General features: G+C 47.9%; 1 protein-coding gene across 2 annotated transcripts in view; it reads right to left on the bottom strand.

Moving 5' to 3' along the window:
- Positions 1-11,220: 11,220 nt before the first annotated feature.
- Positions 11,221-19,035, bottom strand: part of DAAM1 (dishevelled associated activator of morphogenesis 1) — a gene marked incomplete at its 5' end in the record, with an annotated part of 59,329 nt that continues 51,514 nt past the window's right edge. For both annotated transcript variants that reach the window (XM_082316815.1, XM_082316814.1), the window contains 4 exons: positions 11,221-14,003; positions 14,457-14,627; positions 17,030-17,161; positions 17,810-17,870. In XM_082316815.1, the coding sequence (XP_082172941.1) occupies positions 13,794-14,003; positions 14,457-14,627; positions 17,030-17,161; positions 17,810-17,870 (574 nt within the window). In that variant the 3' untranslated portion in view covers positions 11,221-13,793. The remainder of the gene's footprint in view (positions 14,004-14,456; positions 14,628-17,029; positions 17,162-17,809; positions 17,871-19,035) is intronic.

Raw genomic sequence — 19,035 nt, 5'->3', positions numbered from 1 at the left:
GTGCCACCGTGAAGCTAAGAGACAGACACACGAATACAGCCCAAACCTACTGACTGTGTGAGCTGTTTGTTAAGTGCCAAAAAAGCAATTGAAAGCTGAGCACTGGCAGCTGGAAGACACTCTGAAAACACCACACTGTGAAAACCGCATTATGGCAGGAAAATGCTGCTTTAACCCATTACATGAGGAAGTGCTGATAGTCAGAAAGTCATAGACTGTAGGACAGGCTAAAAAAGTGATTTATTAAGATGATTTTTTTTTTTTCAAACTCCCAAGCATAACAAAACAGTAATTTTTGTGACAGGGAAGATGTATGATACTGGGAGGGAAGGAAAGGAAGATGAAACCTCAGTTGTCAGAATCTCAGCAGCCTTTCTTTTTGCAGGTACAGTCAGCTTAAAATACTATGATGAACATGAGAAATGAGAGTTCTTCAGACAGACTGAGGAAAAGGGGGTGGGTGTAGACTATGGTATCACTGAGTTTGTGCACAAGGTGTGCATTTTCTTTTTGAGCTCATCTGAAGTGTCTCAGATCTCTTAAGAGTTTAACCATGTTTAGAGGAGCCATGCCAGAGAGGTGAGTATCTGAAAGGAGAGGTAAAGCAATACCATGTGCTCTTCGTGTGATCTTAACCATAAATGTGTATATGCAGGGAACAGATATTGTATTGATGGCGGCAACCCATCTGGAGTGTAATATTTAAAAACCAGCTCTGTTTGCCATTGAAAAAAAGGAAAATAACATAATGGAAGTGCAATTGCATGGCATAAATTCATACGAATTTATCAGTATAATTTTTTTGTCCAAAGGCCTAAAGCCTTAAATTAGTATTTTGAATCAGAAACTAAGATTGGGCCTTCCTTTATCTTTGCCAGAGTTAAATGTGAAAGACCGGCAATGTTTTTCCTTGTAGAGGCTTTAAACATACAATGTTACTGTTTTACTGGCTTTTTCAACTGTTTGTGACCCAAGTGAACATACTATCATTATTTTGTAAGTGAGACAAGAAATAAATTGTCTTTTATGCAGGAGATTTAAGTGTCTCAGCCTGGCATCATTCTCAGCCCAGCCTTGAGAAGGGAACTTCTGTAAAAAATTGCCAGATGAATGATAGTAGGGACAGACCTAATTGTTTGTGAGATTTTAATGCAGCTGTTTTTCGTGTTGTGAGCACTAATGTAATTTCCTTCTGTGATGCTCCTGAAGTCCACGAGGAAATGATTTGACCCTTGACTGCTTCTCAGCAGTGATACTTTGCCCTGCAGATCCTGGATTTTGCAAGTTGAGCAGTGTATTCGTACTGTTTCAAAGAGAAGCTGTACAGAAAACCCACAGCTTTTCACAGAAGCTGTTTGACAGCAAGTGAACACTAGTGACTTGTTAGAAGGGTAGGACAGGAATTTCTTGCATACCTGCTCTTCCGCAGCAAGGTATGGCTAGCGTAAAGTGAAAGAGGTGGTTGTAAATTATGAGATTAGATTTAACTCTTACCTAGGTAGCTGGCAGGTGGTAACAAGGAGATTGGTGCGGGCTAATTTGCCGTACAGAGTGCTCTGGTGTTTGAAACAGCTTCCAGAGCTTTCTGAGTCCCAATAGTCATTGACTCTTATATTATCTATAGAAAAATTCAACTGCGATTCAGGAGATAAATAGCAAAGAAAACCCACGGGGTTCTGCCTTCCCAGAAGGGACATTTCTCCATGAGCTGTTGCCACAGTCCTCAGAGTAAGTTCCTGTGCTCTGTAATGCTGTGGGGAGGACAATACTCATCAGCCTTATGGGTGTGTAGTATAGACAGCAGGCAAAGGCAGACCACTTGTAGTTCATGCATCGCCTGCAGAGCAGCACCCGAACTCCGATCCTCTGGCCGTGGTACAGCTAGCATGTTTGGCACGTATCCTTTATTGTGGTAAGAAATCCGTGCGGTAGGAGAAAGGATGTCACTTCAGCTTGGCTGCTCTGCAGCTCTGAAGCAGAACCTGCACTTTGACCAGAAGTGATCATTTAGAGCCTTCCTCTCTGTAGCACCACACAGATTTACAGTTGGATTTTTTTTTCCACTTCTTGCATGCAAGAAGAGCTTTCTCTGCCAGTTGGAACAGAGTAGATGAACTAAGGGATAGTTCTTGGGTTAAGAGAACAAGGAAGATGAAGGTCCAGCACTGCTGTGCCTGACTCATGGCATGCTGTTCAGTGCCATGGCTGCATTGATCATATGGCTAAAAGCCCCTGAAAAGGGTAGTTGTGCTCCCCTCAGTGCTCAACTCTGGCCACCTTCCCAGTTTCTTCTGTCCCCACCACCCCAGCTGACTCGCTAACCAGTTTAATTTTCTACTGGTTTAATGCCCTGACCAGCATACCACACACCAGGTAAGCATCCTTGTGGCAGTTGCTACTGGCAAGGGCAGGACTGTGATTTCAGCTTATTTTTAACAAGCACTGGCCAGTGCCCGTATGTTGGACTTGTATGTGCAGAGCTGAATGAGGGCAACTGGCTGTGGTCTTTGAGCCGTCACAAGTTAGCACTTTTCTGTTAAACACTAACTTGGGCTGTAGCAAGGGGAGATTCTTGACCAGATCCTTTTTGAAGTGGACCTGCTGCAGCTCCAGGAGAGAGCCAGCCTGTGTTTTAAAGCTGTACCTGTCCTGCACTCATAATCACAGCACTGTTGAGCAAGTCAGGTACAGGAGTGTCTATAGCCACATTTTTAAGTGTGCTTGAAAAAAATACAACCAAAGGGTGAAGCGTCTTAAATAAACCACAGAGAGACACGCACAGAAACGCACACAAGATGCACATAAAACACGCCAAAGGGTGCAGGCTGCCTGCTGAAACAGTACTTGAAATGCCTCTGTGTCCCAGCTGTGCTGAAGGTTGCTGCCTCTCACCAACGACGCAGAGTGGGCGAAAAGGTCTTGGCCATGCTAACACACAAGCCAGCGTGCCAGTCTGTCCTTGTACGCGACAATAGCTCCATGGGTTCACCCAGGAGAAGGAGACCTGAGGGTTACCTCGCTGTTTTACCCTAGCTCTGAAAGCTCTGCCCATGGTCGCAGCTGCTTGTTCCCGGGTAAGAAAACGTTGCAGGAGGTGGCTCCTGGCCAAGCCTCTCTGGGGACATCAGCTCCACACCTCCTACATGCCCATGCTGGTGTCACTCCACTTAGAGATCCCCTTTCTTTGGGCTGAAGAGGAACTCAGAAGGCAGCAAGATGACACTTGAAAACTAGTGTTGAGGCTCCAACCCTCCAGCCATGGCTCTGCAATACTTCTTTCCTTCATCCTCCCTTGAGACGAGCCTGGATGCAAGGCAAACCGCAATCTCATTTGCACAAGGGCTCTGTGAAGGACATTGGGATACTTTTTAGCACCCCAATTCAGAAATCACGAGTGATTCAGTGCAGGATATTTGGCATAAGAGAGAGAGCACTTCACATGATTTGAAGACCAGTTCAGCCCTAAATACCAGTGGTGTTAGTCAAAGCCAAATCTAAACATTAGTCCTTGGGCTCTTCAGTCCCTTGTCTACTTTCCAGCGTATTTATCCTCAGTTTAAGAATGCCATACTATTTGGCAGTGATACACGTCACTGATATATCTTAGAAAGGAAACATTAAGTCATGATGAATGTAAAGCACTTTAAAAATTACTTTTCCAACTCGTGTCAGTGGTAGTTTTGCCATTGATTTAATCATCGGATTCATTCAAGTCATTATTTTCTGCTCCCTTCCTAATCTCTCGATGAAGTCTGGGTTCAAAGCAAATGCTTCGTGCATAACTTACAAAGTATGAACAATTAGCTGTTTATAAGTGACAGCCTGATGGGCTGTATTAGCTGACAATAATCACCAGAACCGGAATAGCTCATGTGAATTAGATCCCCCATCCCTGCTTCTCTTTCAGCACTGGTGTTGGTTTGCATGTCCAGTAGATGCCAGCAGAGATCTGAGCAGCCAGCACAGGTTTTCTGCTAATGATCCTAAGAAAAGCCTCCTTCTGTTAATGAGATCAACCACTCTGCCCTCAGCGCTGCCACATCCCAGCTAAAAGCATCCAGACCAAGGGTTGCAACCAATACAGTGCAAGCCCTAAATGTACCTCTCTGAAACCTACTTTCAAGGATGGATTCAGTAGTCATCGTTAAACTCAACACATGCTGCTCTTTGAAAGGTTTGTCATAGAGGCTGAAATGAATAATTTGGAAAGCACATCAGAAAAGTGACATTTTGTGCAACGCTGGCTCATATCTGTGCTGCACGCTCTCCAGAGCTGCAAAAGCTGCAGCCTGGATGCCTGGTGAGATCAGTCCTGATGCTGGCAGGGCCTGTAGTTCAGCAGCAGAGCTGCCTCTCCCCTCTAGCTGCATTTGTATTTTTATATGGTGACTCTGATTATTAACAATAAATGGGTGAGCCTCTAGATCTGCTTGCAAAGTATTACATAGGTACAAGGTAGTAACTAAGCACCGGAAGAATAAAATGGTCCCAAATCCTGCAGGAGGAGTAACCCGCAATGGGATCCCGGCTTGGGTGACCCCGTGCCCAGCTGCGCTGTGCTGCTCTGCTGCTGCAAGCCGTGAGCTTGCCAGGATCAGCGGGGTGAGTCCCAGTGGCTTCACTGGGGCTGGATGTGGGAGGACGAGGTGCAACCCATACCATGGTCAGCCCTCTTGCTGTTCCCAGTTTCCAAAGGAGCAATGGGTTGCTAATGTGCTGCTGGCAGCACACTGCCTGAGTCTTGAAGCATCTACATTCACCCCAGCTGAAGTGCTTGGGGAACAACTCTGCTTTTCTAGGTATTTTTTCCTAGGAAATCACCACTGTGAGAAGCAGAAGGAAAAGTGACATGGAGAGACAGACTGTAAATCCCTCTCGGTGGCACAAAATGGATGAGTCACTGGGGAAATCAAAGTGAAAGTAGCAGAAAGCCTAGGGCTTAACACCAGGGCCTGCATTAGTCTGGCTGGAGAGTGATGGATGATCTGCCAAGCCAAGACGACCCCAGGAGGCTGTGACCGAAGCCAGGGGGACTCAAAGGCGAAGGGAATACTGGCACAGCATGATGTGTGCTGGGGGTCAGATCCTGCACTGGATTCACCCGCAAAGACCCCCTCCTCGTCAGGCAGCCGTGCCAGAAGGAAGGCGGGTGGTGACACCCTCCAGCATTTCTGTCCTGGGGAGGTGGCAGCCCTGCCCTGCTCCTGTCCCCATCACTGTGGGCATCGCCACTCTGTGCTCAGCTCCACACACCTCAGGGATGGGTTTTTGGCTGAGCCTTAAACCCAAGCTTTTCTAGTGCAATATGTAATAGCCACAACTGAAGAACAATTCATGTGTTTTCTGCAGGGATCGTTGCGCTCATCTTGCCACCCCAACTGGAGGGGTCATGCTGGTACTTGCTGCTCAGGCAGCAATCAAGCCCTGAAGCCTTGCTCGGGCTGTTTGTATTGGGTGAAGCAGCACACCAACATGCCCACAGGCTTCTGGGATGATCATGAAAGATGAGCTGGATCCAGCTATGATTCAGCAGAGAAAGTAAATTAAATCTGAGAGGAGCCATTTGTTATTTGTGCTATTTCTTGTCTCACTGGCACTGAGCTCCTCCAGGTTCAGCTGGTTTCAAAAAGGCAAGCACTGGCAAAACCCCACAAAACAGATTGGGGAGCAATTTCCAAATACTTGAGCTCCTTAATTTTATGCATCCTTTATCATTGCCTTTATAAACTATTTTCAACCTTAGCTCTTCCATAAATAGATAGATCAGAAAGGGAGCATCTAAGGAGAGTCATAAACTGAAAATATTTTTTTTTTTAAAGCTTTGCTCTGAAAAGAGGATTGCACCTTTTCTCAGAGGGGCTTTTATTGTTGTGTGCGTTGAAGAGTTAAAGGCATTTGTAAACCTCAGTGCTTCACACGTTGTGGGTGCTTTCTCTTCAGACAGGGGGACACCCGCTCCTCCTTGCCCCCACCGTAAGGAGCAGCAGAAGGGTGCAGTGGGGGTGATTTGGGGAGGTCACGTAGAAAGACAACACTCCTCAGCTCCCGGGGTGGAGATCAGGGGTGGAAATATTCAGTGCTGCCCTTCTGCATCTGGAGGAACATCTTTGGTTCTCCCAGGGGACGGAGCAAGTCTGGCTGAAGGCAGCAGGTATCTCTCCAGGTGCTTCTGCCAGCAGTACTGATGTGCAGGCTTAAACACTTAGATTTATGCTGGGGGGCTTGCCCAGAGGGCTTCCCTGAAGCATGTATGCTCGGAGCAGGTGGAAATTGTCCCCAGCTTGGGGCTGCATGTGGGCGCTGGGCTGGCTCCTAGGCGAGGCTGATGGTTAGCACTGGGCTAGCCCACCCCACCACAGTGGAAGGCAGCTGGGGAGATGCCGGTGCTGCGGCTAGTGAGGAACGAAACCCCCTGGATGAGTCCTATGAATTAAAAACCCTAAGGGTGATAGACGTGGACAAAAGCAGCAAGATAAATTTCTCTTAAATCTCTCACCTATAAATTCCCTCGCAACCATGTAAATGTAGTTTGCTTATCTGATCTAGCAATATACTCTGAACTAATCTCAGCATCAGGCAAAAAAAAAAAAAAAAGAGTAACCAGGTCACTTATTTCTCCAGTGAAATCTAATGTGCTGCAGCTCCTCCCTGACTTGTGCCTGTGGCTGCTGTGCTCCGTCTGGTGCATTTTACAGAACATTTGGTAATATACCATCCCTGCGGTCACATCAAGTTTTGAATAAAGCATCTGAATTGTGGATTCTTTCCAGAAAATGTAACTCAAACAGTAATCGCCCCCTGCTATTAAATTGGAAATGTTTGCCATAGAAACTAGGTCTTGCCTGAGTACTTCACACTCTGCACAGTAAAAAGGGTCCCAGCCTCTGCTGGGGGAAGTGCATGGCTGGGGCTTCCTCGCCTTTCCTTCTGCCCGGGGGATGCTCTGTACAGAGCTTGGCAAAAAGTAAATCCATGTGAACATACACAAGTGCAAATTCAAGCAGACGGAAAAGCTCCCGGTACCTCACAGCACCCAAAGCCCAGGGAAAGCTGTGGGCACTATCCCAGCATGGCTTTGCTTACAGCAGTGTCCTGGAAAGCCAAAGGGATGGGTTAGGCAGCAGGAGCATAGCTGTGTTTGGCTGTTCCGTTTCCTCCAGGCTTGCTGTTGTGGTGCCCAGGATAATGTGGTGCCCAGGTGCCACAAAAATGATCAGAGGGCTGGAACACCTCTCCTATGAGGAAAAGCTGAAAGAGCTGGAGTTGTTCAGCCTAGAGTAGAGAAGGCTGCGGGAAAACCTTATTGCAGCCTTTCAATACTCGAAGGGGGCCTACAAGAAAGATGGGGATAGTCTTTTCAGCAAGGCCTGCTGCGACAGGATAAGGGGTAATGGTTTTAAACTAAAGGAGAGTAGATTTAGACTAAACACAAGGAAAAAAATTTTCATGATGAGAGTGGTGAAACACGGGTTGCCCAGAGAGGTGGGAGATGCCCCATCCTTGGAAACATTCAAGGCCAGGCTGGATGGGGCTCTGAGCAACCTGATCTGGTTGTAGATGTCCCTGCCCATGCCAGGGGGGATGGACTAGATGACCTTTAAAGGTCCCTTCCATCCCAAAGCATTCTGTGATTCTATGATAATCCTGGTTTAGGGCAGCTCTGCTTGCCATTGCCCAAGGACACAGTGCATGTGTCCTACCCCCTCCTGCAGAGCCACAGCTGAGCACACGGGCATGTGAGCAAACACTGGAATATGGGCCAGTAAAGAAAGTAATAGAAAAATGACAATGCAATGACTTACCTTCACAGAGCTGCCCTGGGAACTGGGAAACTCCACCTTAATGTCGAGTTCATGCAACGTGACAACAGAGTGCAAGGAAAGCTGGGTTTTAGCAAGGGAAGCTTGCACGAAACAGGCTCCCAACACAAACCCTCGCATCGGGACAAGTCCTGTGGGGGGACTGTAGTGGAGTGGGGCACTCCGATTTCAAAAGCCATGGAGGTAAGTTCAGATGACCCATGAAAGTATTCTGAGTTAGTTTATCTTACACATACATGAGTTTGTGTTGCCTGCATGCGCGCACACACGCACAGCTTGCACCAGCCTGAAACTCAGGCAGTGCAGAACTGCAGCGAAGCCACAGGTTGTGACCTTTGGCTATTTGACTTGAATTATGATGGGTAGAATTAAAATTATCCCTCCTCAACTACATTGGAGGAAACTTAAATACAAAATTTAGCATTTTGACTGTTTCACAGCCAGAGACCACTGAACTTTTCAGACCACAGTAGAGATCTGGCAGAGGAAAGCAAGAGGCAGGATTGATTTTATACTCAGGACAGCTCTAAAACCGTGAAGTCTGGAAAGTGCCAGCAGATGGTGGTGCTGCCTTTCCTGAGGCTCTGCTGGGGCCCAGCAGCACAAGCTCCCGACCTTCTCCCTGGCTCACCTGCGCACGCTCATCAAGCCTGGTTTTAGGCTAAAAATAATATAAAATGCTCAGAGGTTTCAGGTCAGAGCACCTCTGATTAAAACGGAGAACTCTCCTTTTCGCATGTGTATATTGCAGGACTCTGAGCAATGCCAGGGAGAGAGCTTGCAGGAGAGATGTCTGCAGGATTTGCTGCGGGAGAGGGGATGGGGATGGTGCTGGCTCACAGCCTCCCTCCTCCACCCATCGGCCTTCGTGTCAGCTTGGCCTCTCCCCTCCTCCCCAGAAGCACAGCTCGAAGGGCACGTTCACCCCACAGCACAGGCTGGTACAGAAATACCCAGGTGCTTTTATGGGGTTTTATTGCTAAGCTGGTCTCTGCATTGAAGGATAAGCCTGTTCCTGGGGCGCTCCAGCAGTGCCAGCCCTGCACAAGGGCCACAGATCTGGTGATCGGGCTCTACAAGATCATGACGTTGGCAAAGTGCAATTTTACCGCAGAACATCGGCTTGACCTGTGACATAAGCACTGGCATAGGGGACAGAGCCAGGTCCGGCCGCAACACAGGTGGGAGCAGGACTGGCAACGTCCCCGCTTTGCTTACCCTTTCCCGAGGGTGTCCAGGAGGGACGTCAACTCCTGACAGATCCATCGGTCCCATTGTACCCTCCCTTGAGAGTAAATAAATATTTTTAGACACGAAGTCCAGCAAGCTCCTGCCAACCTGGCACCCTCCGACCCCTTGCCAGTGGCACCAAAGCAGCAGTGCTGCCAGCGGGGCTGGGAGCCTAGTATCTCCCCGTCAAGCCGTGTCTGCCCTACTTGCTGAGCTGAGTTTTGCATGCAATGCTGTGTCTGCATCAGGTCATTGCCCCAACTTCTTGACTCATCTTTTCCAAGCCAGGACGTGATGCCAAGTATAACAGGTTGAGTGCGGGAGATGACACCTGACGCTCCTCGCTCCGGCGGGACTCCCAGTTGCCCCAGCCTTCTGCAACGGGGAAAGCCGCCGGGCTGGAGTGGAGCACAGCCAAGGCTGGCTCAGCAGGTTTGGTGCCACCAACCCGGGTGGCCCCATGGGGCAATTCCTCTGGGAGCGCCATGCCCGGCAGCTCCCCTGGCACCGGCAGGTCTGGGCAGGTTTGGCCCATGCAGCACACCCTCTTCGTGGCTTTAACTGGAGGGACCAGCCAGGATTTGGGGCACAGAAGCTCTTTTTCAAGTGAAAACCCAAACAGCCAGGCCATTGGTAGACATGAGCTCCTGGTGACATGGGCTCACACTGCACAGACGTGCCAGTCCAGCAGTGTCCATCCAAGTCCCCTTTCCTCTGCGATGACAAAGGTTTTATCTCAAATTTATGTTCTCAAGCCATAGATGCTGCTATTTCAGCCCTGAGGAAGGGTTTGCAGGCTAGGAAGCTTGTACGTTACTAGGCTTTTTCCCCCCTCAAATATCTTGGTTGAATAAAAAGCTATGCCCTCTCCTGGTTCACATCTCCCACTGCCACCCCAGCCCCATTCTGGGGACCGTCCTGTGTCACACTGGTGTGGCCCAGGAAACCTGCAACCTGCCATCAACCAGAATGTCAGGTCCTCATTGGGTTGTAGAGTTTGGCCGGCTTGTTCACATCCATGTATGGATGCACCTCAGAGCACCCTTGTGCTGGGAAAACAGGGATTTATGAAGGGAAGAGCAGCTGAAACCATTCCCCTTTTGCTTGGGTCCTTTCACTACACAGCCCAGGGCTGCTTTTGCATGGCATCAGCAGCCCACCCGACTGCTGGGCGCTGCGATGGTATCCATGCTCTTCACCACCGCCATGTGCTCCCCGCCAGCCCAAATCTGACCAACGCTGGGTCATAAATATGCTCCGGGGTAGGAAACAATGGCCATGGGATATAAACAGAAGAAAGCTGCTGTGTCTGCCAGCCATGGCACTGGGTGGGATCACATTAAAGGAAGCCCCAAGAAGCCCAGGGATGTGTTAGACACCCCATCTGTGCTGGCTCGCTGCTGGCTTACTGGTTATACTGGGGAAAGCCCTGATCAAAGGGTGGAGTGTATGGGTCTGAGAACGATGCAGGTGCTTCCATCGCTAGAGACAGCAGGGTCTGGGGATGCTGGGTGCTGCAAAGGTCCCTCAATGCAAAAAGCATTGGAAAAAGAAGAAAAATAACACAGAGCCCAGATGGAGAGGTGTGCGGGAAAGGCAATGGTGAGTGTAAATAGGCCAAGAGGGGTTTGGACTACTGCCAAGAAAACATCTCTGGTGCATCTAGATAGGCTTGCTAGAGGCACGCTGGCCAGTCCAGCCAGCACTGGCTCAGCTCCGTCAGCTGGAGAAAGGGAGACGATCTGATCCCGCGATGCAAAACTGGCAGCTGCCTCAACGCAGGCTCCTAGAAAAGCCGGTCACCGAGGCGGGAACAGGCATTAGCAACAACGCAGCGGGGAGAAATGAATGGGGTCGCTAACTGGGAGGCGTTTCAGAGCCCACAGGTGGGTGACCATGAGGATGCTGAGAGCCAGGAGGGTGGAAAAACCCCTGACCGCTTAAAACCCAGCACGCAGGAAAGCGGTGAAGTGGGGTTATCAGCCAACCGCAGCAATGACTGCAACTACACCAAAAAAAAAGCAATCCGTGGAGGGCCATTTCTTCAACACCTGTCTCAATCCCCAAATATCGCAATTTTTCCCCCCCCAAAAATAACTCGTGGCTCTGCCATGTACACTCACCAAAATTGTTTTTCTTTATTGCATATTGCCGTCTTAGAAAATGTACAGTCTCATAACATTACACAGCATTTCCCGCTAGCTAAGACTACCAACATCCTTGCACCTAACAGACTACCTTGGTCACTACGAAGCTAATAAGGTCCAAGACATATACTTCAGTTTACAAATTATTATGGATTTTTTTTTTCCTTTTTGGCATTATTAAAAAAAAAATCATCTTTAAAATACACACCCAAGAGAAAAGAGTGGCTACTTACACCAGCACCAATCTAAAAGTAGTTTTCGACAATGGCACATGGAATTACCTGCACACAGCCTTTGTATTTATTTATAGAGATATAATACTTTTTTTTCTTTTTTCTTTTTTTTTGAAAGAAAACAAAGAAATGGCAAACTCAGCCCGATAACAAGGCTGTTGTAAAACAATTAAAAAAAAAAAAACAAACAGGTTTGGAAGGGCAAGAGGAAATCTGTCAGGAAAGGTCCTGATGTGGCACTGGGGTCGCGGAGGCAGGAGCCAGGGGTGGGTGCTGGTGGCCGAGCCCCACACCCAGGGACCCCAGGAGGCGATCGGCCTTTCCGACTCCCACCGCCTTTCGAATTGAACACATGTGACCAACCATTCCTTAAACCATCAGAGGCCAGACTTCTTTTTTTAACCTTTTTTTTTTTCTTCTTTTTTTTATATTTTAAATTCCCCCCCAAGTCCATTCCCTCAATTGTATCAGCCCCATTTTTTCAGCCATAAATAAAAAATATAAATAGAGGCACTTTAGTTAAGGAATAGTATTATCATTACCTTTTGTCTTTATTTCCCCCTCCTTCTTAAAGCAAAGTGCTTAACTCCACCTTTGAATATAATCCGCAGGTTTTGCAGCTGCTTGGATACGAGGTGCTGGACTTTTTTTTGCGCTTACCTGCTTTATTTATTACTGCTTTATATGCTACTCAGAAAGTTGTTTTTTTTTTCTTTTCTTTTTCTTTTTTTTTTTTTTAATCTACAGTGCGTCAAAAGTTGCAATGAAGAAAAGAACAAAATGGTAAAACCACAGCTCTTGACAACTCTGGTTAGAGAGAGATTTCACAGCTTTCACTCAGCACACAGACTCCGTGGCCTTCAGGTGCTTAGAACCATATTTTTTTATACAAATTAGTTTAAACAGCACTTTTGCTATACAGTACATATAGTTAACTGACATCCCATACCCCACCAGTAATACCGATTATCTGAAAAAAAAAAAAAAAACAACAACCTTATTTCAAATAGTGTTAATATCTAGTGCAACAGGGACAAACTCATCTCTCCACAGGAAAAAGAACAAACAAACAAAAAAAAAAGGATCACAAAAGTATTGGTGGTATAAAAAGGTTTTGTTTTGTTTTCTTAAAAAACACACCACAAATAAATAAAAGTAAAAAGTAACAGTCCTCTATATACTCAGCATAATTTAAGAATAGAAATGTTAATATGTTAATGATGGTTACTTTTTATTCTCCAATTCTTAATTTTCTAAACCTTTAAATTATTACTCCCTGAGAGCTTTGAATTATTTTTATTTTTTTTTTTTTTATCTTTTTTTGGACTGACATTTGACAGGTAGTTCTGCTTACAAATTTGCAATTACAATGAACAGCAAACCAGTTGAAAAAAGACCTGGCTAAGAGACAAGCGTTTCTTGGCATCGCTGCTTCTGTGTGTCCGATAAAGAAAAGAGAAAAGAAGGTGGGTGAAAGCCGGCGGGGTTTTGCACCAGCCCCTTTGTATTTCAGAGACCTTTGGTCCTGACCCACCTTTACAGAGGATACAGTTTGTCCCATTGAACAGAAAGCCAGAATAAAAATTATAACGCAAAAGTTTATGCTCTTCGTCTCCTCCGAGAACCGACCTTTCCCACTGTCTTGGGCCAGAAAATGTTATAAAAGTATAAATACATCTGTGTGGCGTTAGAGCGATAATCACTTTGGGGTAAACTTTTTCCTTTAGCAAGGTAGTGGTAAGAGGAAAAAGAGCGTTTCCCAAGGACGACGGGAAGAGCATTGCCGGGAGTGCCCGCGGCACCGAGCTCAGGAACCAGTGCGAAAGCACAGATCTGTGAGTTTTTTGGAATAATCACAACAACGAGAAAAAAAAAAACAACCAACAGATTAAAGTTCAGTCAACTTTGTTTTTTTCTTTTCTTCTTTAAACCACTCGGCTTGTGCGCAAGGCGTCACCCGCAAACGGCCCGGGGGGGTCCAAGCAGGAGAGTGGCGGGGAGCGGCTTCCCATTGCCTTTGGGGACCACAGGGACCGCCGGCGTCTGCGGGTTGGGTCCTCTCTTGCTCCGCGGACGCGGCATTGTGCTTGTGCATGGGGAGAACTACTTTTCGGAGTGGGTTGGAGGGGAGCAGGCGGCGCTGGCACCCATCAAGGCAGGCTGCCCATGCACCTCCATCCGTGCCCCCGACCTGACTATATACACAGTATATACACACACACACTCGCTCGCAGGGAGAAAGAGCGTGCCACTGTTTCGCTTTGAATCACAAGGCAGTATAATGGGAATAAAAAAAACCCCTAGCCACTTCAAAGAGACTAACCCGTGTTTTTTTGTTGGGTTTTGTTGTTGTTGTTTGTTTTTCAGAAGTTGAGCTTGGTGACAGGCCTCTCGCGGCCACTGTCGGCCAGCTGGTTGGCGATGCGCTTGCGGTTGCGCTTGAGCTTGGAGAGGTCCTTGTCGAAGACTTCTCCTGAGCGCAGGGCCGAGACGAGGTCGTCGAATTCGCCACCTTCCTCCCCGCTCTCCTTCGCCTTCCTCGCCTTGCGCTCCCGCTCCCGCTGCTCCTTCAGCTATGTGCCATGGTGGGGGGGAAAGGAGACATCTCACCCTTATGCAGGTGGTTGTGGGGGTGCCCAACAGACGTGCGGTGACCCCCAAACCCATGAAACAAGAGCGGTTTCCCACCTCAGTGCTTCGCATGCAAGAGGTGGTCAGGGTTATTGATACAACCCATGGGCTGAGGTCCATAGCCCCATGGCTGCTGTTGGTGGGTCACAGCAGCTCACAGGCAGCACCAGTTCTGCTGCACGTTTTAGCTCCAGGATCTCACCAACCCAAGGTCATTAGTTAATTAAGCAATCAACAGCGAAAAGCAGGTGGGTCTAAGAGCGCAGAAGCTCCTTGCCCAGCCTTCAGTGCTCCCTGTGCCACCATGGCCAAGGGCAGCTGTTGGGGACAGCATGGCACGGTTGCCATCCCCGGGTGTCCTGGGGTTGCTGCTGGACTTGCCGGTGCCCACTCACCTGTGCCTCCATGCGCGCCCGGCGCTCCTCCTCCTCCTTCCTCCTCCTCATGTTCTCGTTCTCCTGCTTGGCCTCGGTCACGGCTTGAAGGAACTGGTCAAAGATGCCAAAGAACTCATCGGGCTGCATTTTGTCTGTGTCTTCTCCAAAGTGCTTCACAGCCTTGGAAAACTGGGAGAGAGAAGACAGGGGTATGTCAGTCTTGGAGGTATCCACCGCACCAGTGAAACGCCCCATGGGAAGCCTTCGACCTGACAGAGCAGAGAAATGCTTCCAGCAGCCACAGCTGAGAGCAAGGCTTTGCTTCATCAAGCCTTGACTTAAATATGAAATAAATCATCTGACGTTTTACCTGCTGCCCTGTAAGAGCTGACCTGGATCGCTCCCGAGCTCCCTCTCCTAAAACATCCCCCACACAACCCTTCTCGCCTCTGGCTCTGCTGAGCCTCCCCCCGCCCCAGCTCAACTTTATTAACTAAGCAGCAGTAAAAACAAGGAAGCAAAATATTGTGGGACCGAAGACTGAAGACATAAAACTAATAGTAAACACGGCAGGGGAAGGGAAACTCACACTTTTAAGTTTTTCTTTGAAGTATTTTTGGGGTATTATTTATCATTGCCACATGCTCTGCTATTGAAACCAAATGTGTTGGTGAAACTTCTAAAAGACATTTCTGCCTGGGCTCAGGCACAGCCCTGGGTAGGGAAATAGGGAGTTTTCCGGCCTTTCGTGCTGTTTGCACACCATTAACGTAAGGGAGTCGAATGAGGCCACAGCAAGGGTCAGGACAGGACATCCATGATCTGCCGATGTGTCCTGGTCCCCAAGGAGCCCACAAGTCATCCTTGGGACTGACATCCTTTGTTCTCACTTCCAGCTTGAAGGAGACTCTTTGTGCACAGAAAGTTTGTTAAAATTGTGATGGCGCATTCTGGAGATAAGCACACTTAAAAGAAAAGAAAAACAAAATCAAAGCACAAACAGATTTATTAGTTGCTTTGATTTTGTTGGGTAGACCAAGAGGAACATTTTTAAAGCCTGCCTATATGATTTAGTTTTATTTGCGGGAGTGCCCCAGGCTCTTCAAAAGACATCTAGGACATTTTTATTTCTTTGTTTACTTAAGAGACTTAGCACTTCAAGATGCAGGGAGGAATCTGAGAGGTGCCACTATATAAGTCAAAATAATTGAGGTTATTCTTGTTGATTTTCATCAAGATACTGGATTCTTGCCATGTTACAGGAGATTCTGGTGGGGGGAAAAGCTGAAGATGTTATCCTCGCAGGATATAAAGTTTACAAAATAATGATGTTTCTGCTTTCCTAAGAGAAAGCAGTAACAATTTGAATCTGGACATGTGTTTAAAAAACGAAGAGCTGGTGCACTTCGCACAGCCCATCCTATTCCATAACCATGGGAACAGCTGTGCTTGCTTCAGAGTGCTTCAGTGGGCTCTGGGGACCATGACCAGACCTCTTCCTTCAGATCAGATGCGAAGTCAGCAGAAGATGATACAATTTGCAGAGCATTTGCTACCACCTCCACAGTCCTAACTCACTGCAGGCAAGATCTGCCAGGTTACCGTCAACAGTTTAAAAAGGTGGCCTTGTTTATCCATAGCCTCAGGAAGGCAATGGTCAATCATAATGCCCAAGCATGGGTGGATGGTCTGAAGGACAGTGCCAATTGGACATTGGTACAACCAGGGAGAAGGAGGTGGTGACACTTGGTAACTTCTGTCTTTGGAGAGGTAGCTCATGCAGTAGGACAAGGATGGGACCTCTAAAATGGCTTGTGCTGGACTATCTCCCTGCCACTTCAATCAAGATGAAGGCCAGGCCAGGGGGAGAGACACTGGAGGACTGTTCTTGGAGGAAATGGAAACTAGCTGTGTGCCTCTTTGCTGAAACAGGGGAAGCAAAAGGTGCTTGGGAATCACAGATGTCAGCCAGCGGCCACTCCTTTGCTGTGGCTTAAACAGCCTGGTAGGGAGAAAAGGACAACATGGCAAGAGATCATTGCACATGGCTACAAAGCACTCACCAAGGCGTTACTCTGGGGAAGATGAACCTTTTAAGTAGCTTCTCTAACCAGGTCTGAAGTTGGCCTCAATTCATGTCACTGAGCTCCTCTCCCTCTTCTCTGGAGAGAAGAGCTGGGCAGGTCTCAGACCGAAGTTACGCATTGGGTGTTATTTTGCCCTATAGAAGTGGGGTCACTCAGGCAGCCTGGGTTGTCTGATATCAACCTCTGGGTGACCTCATGTCCAGCCTGAAGACCTGGTTGCATTTTTTCCTCCTCTTCCATCAACACCAGACAGAACAGCCTGCTTTCTTGCCACCTTCAGCCTTCATTGGCCAAGATGCCCCAGCTGCGACACTCCTAACTCTAAAGCCACCAAAATTGGGATATTTCCATTTTAAGACACGGAAAGCAAAGCAAGCCCTCTAGGCTTGAGTGAAAGCTCTTCATCAAAACTCAGATCCTCACAAATGACCTATCATCTCCTCCCTTGATGGACACAACTCTCCCATGGATAGCCCCAGCTCTCAAGGACGTTGGTGACCTTACCAGCTCTTTTGCTTCCATCAGAAGATCTTCGACATCCGAGAAGCTGAAGCTGGCTAATGTGATGAACTGGCTGACGACAGACACAAACTTGTCACCTGTTTGCTGAACCTGAGACTTCTGGAAGTCCAGCTCCTTTGGGGAACAAAAATGTAAATCTGGTCAGGCCCTGGCTGATGGGTAACACAAATACCATCAGCCTCTGGTAGTGCCTTTGGGTGTGTGCCTGTATCAGAGCCACAGGTACTGGCTGCACCACCACTACTGCTCCCTCCTGCCATGTGTGAGACCATGGATTATCCTGTTCTACAATATCATGCCTGCAGTATGCTTTTAAGGCCAAATCCTGCAGGAGAGATCGTGGAAGCAGCATAATTTAGCAAGGCAGCGAGTCCTTCGGGATACCTCCACCATTTCATCACCATTCCAGCCGGGCTGCAGAAGCGCTCCAGCCCGAGCCCCAGCCCGCTGCAGTTTTACAGCCAGAGACAGACCCCTCGGCACATCACAGGTTCTCCACGGGCATTATCATTAGACTTACTCAGCCTCCCTTCGCATATTAGATACAAACGACACACATGCCTAACCACATACAGTAACTTCAGTGCCAAAACAGCCCTAAGAGGACAGGCGCACGTGCAGGGCAGGAAGGAAAGACAAACAGATTTCCAGGATGTGAGATAAAAGCAGCTTCGCTGGGAGCTCCCTCGCCTGCCTCCCTACGGAGGGATGCCGTGGTGCTTGGAGCAAGGCTGGACTATATTTGATTTAAATAATACTTACAGTCTCTACCGCTCTCAGGCCGCTCCTCAGAGTGTTTATTTCTTTCTCCAGTTCAGTCATGCTGTTGGAAATGGCAGGATGTTAATTTTCAGCCTTCCCCAGCAAATTCTACAGCTTTCTGACCAAGTCGACCGTGTTTTTCCACTGAAAAGACCCCAGCACTGCACACATTGCCTCCTGTTTGCAGACCAGCATGTTTTGAGCAGCAAATTGTGCTGATAGCCTCTAAGCTAGGACAGCCACCCATCTCAAAGTGGCTGCAGTTGCTTGTTTTAAAGCAAAGCACTTTTCTGTATTTTTAATCAAGGGGACTGTGCAGGCTTAGCAAGCTCAGCAGCCTCCAGACCTCTCCAAGCAAAAGGAGAGCTCAGGAGAGAGTTTTGTTGGGCACAGATTTCTCTTCCCCTCTCAAGGGCCAGCAGAAGATAGGCTTGATGTCCCGTTGCACAGTGGACAATTTTTCAGGGAACCATACTTAGGTGAATGCCATGAAAAGCATCCTTCCGAGCAGCAAGGATTTCATAAAGGGAGACAACCCAAATATAGAGAAACAAAAATAAATCATCGCGTCTGGTGCTGACTGTGTTTACACAAGGCTCAAGCCCCTGATGAGCGTCAAGTTCAAGTGCTTACGGGTTTCTACCACTACATCTGAGTGGAAGCTTTCTCACAAAGGCTCGATGACCACAGGCTTGATGTCTTTCCAGGGGTGTCTGTCCTAGGGCTGGGGTCCCTGGAAACGCTGACGTCAGGTCATGGGGCAAGCTTTTCTGGCAGGTTTAGTCTGGGAAAATGCAGTTTTGGGAGCCCTGTGCTCCAGCAGTTCATTACTAGCGGTGGGATTGACAGAGGCGGCAATTTTGCTTCACAGCTGCAGGGCTGGGGGGAATTTAGGGTTTTCCAGAGCTTTAGAAACTTTCTGGTTTCACTCTAGATTGGACCAAACCCAAATATTACATATGGTGTCCAGTTTAGAGCAAAATGATAAAGTTTAAGGGGAAAAAAAAAAACCTCTATGCAGACGTTTTCTTTGCCATACGTGTATCTGTACAACAGCTGCAGATACAGGAGCATGAGAAAGCCGGAGCCTCCACTGGCGAGGAGCATGCCCTGCTCAACCATGTTCTCAGCCAATGCCTACGAGTGCAGCCGCCACACGCTCCTCCTCGCACGCGAAGATTTGTCCTGTCACTTTGTTTAATCCCTATGGCTGACAATTATTTTAC

The sequence above is a fragment of the Platalea leucorodia genome (genome assembly GCF_965183815.1).
Source record: "Platalea leucorodia genome assembly, chromosome: 7".
NCBI lineage: Eukaryota > Metazoa > Chordata > Aves > Pelecaniformes > Threskiornithidae > Platalea > Platalea leucorodia.
Note: the sequence above shows the minus strand (reverse complement) of the source record. Positions and strands in the feature narration are given on the sequence as shown.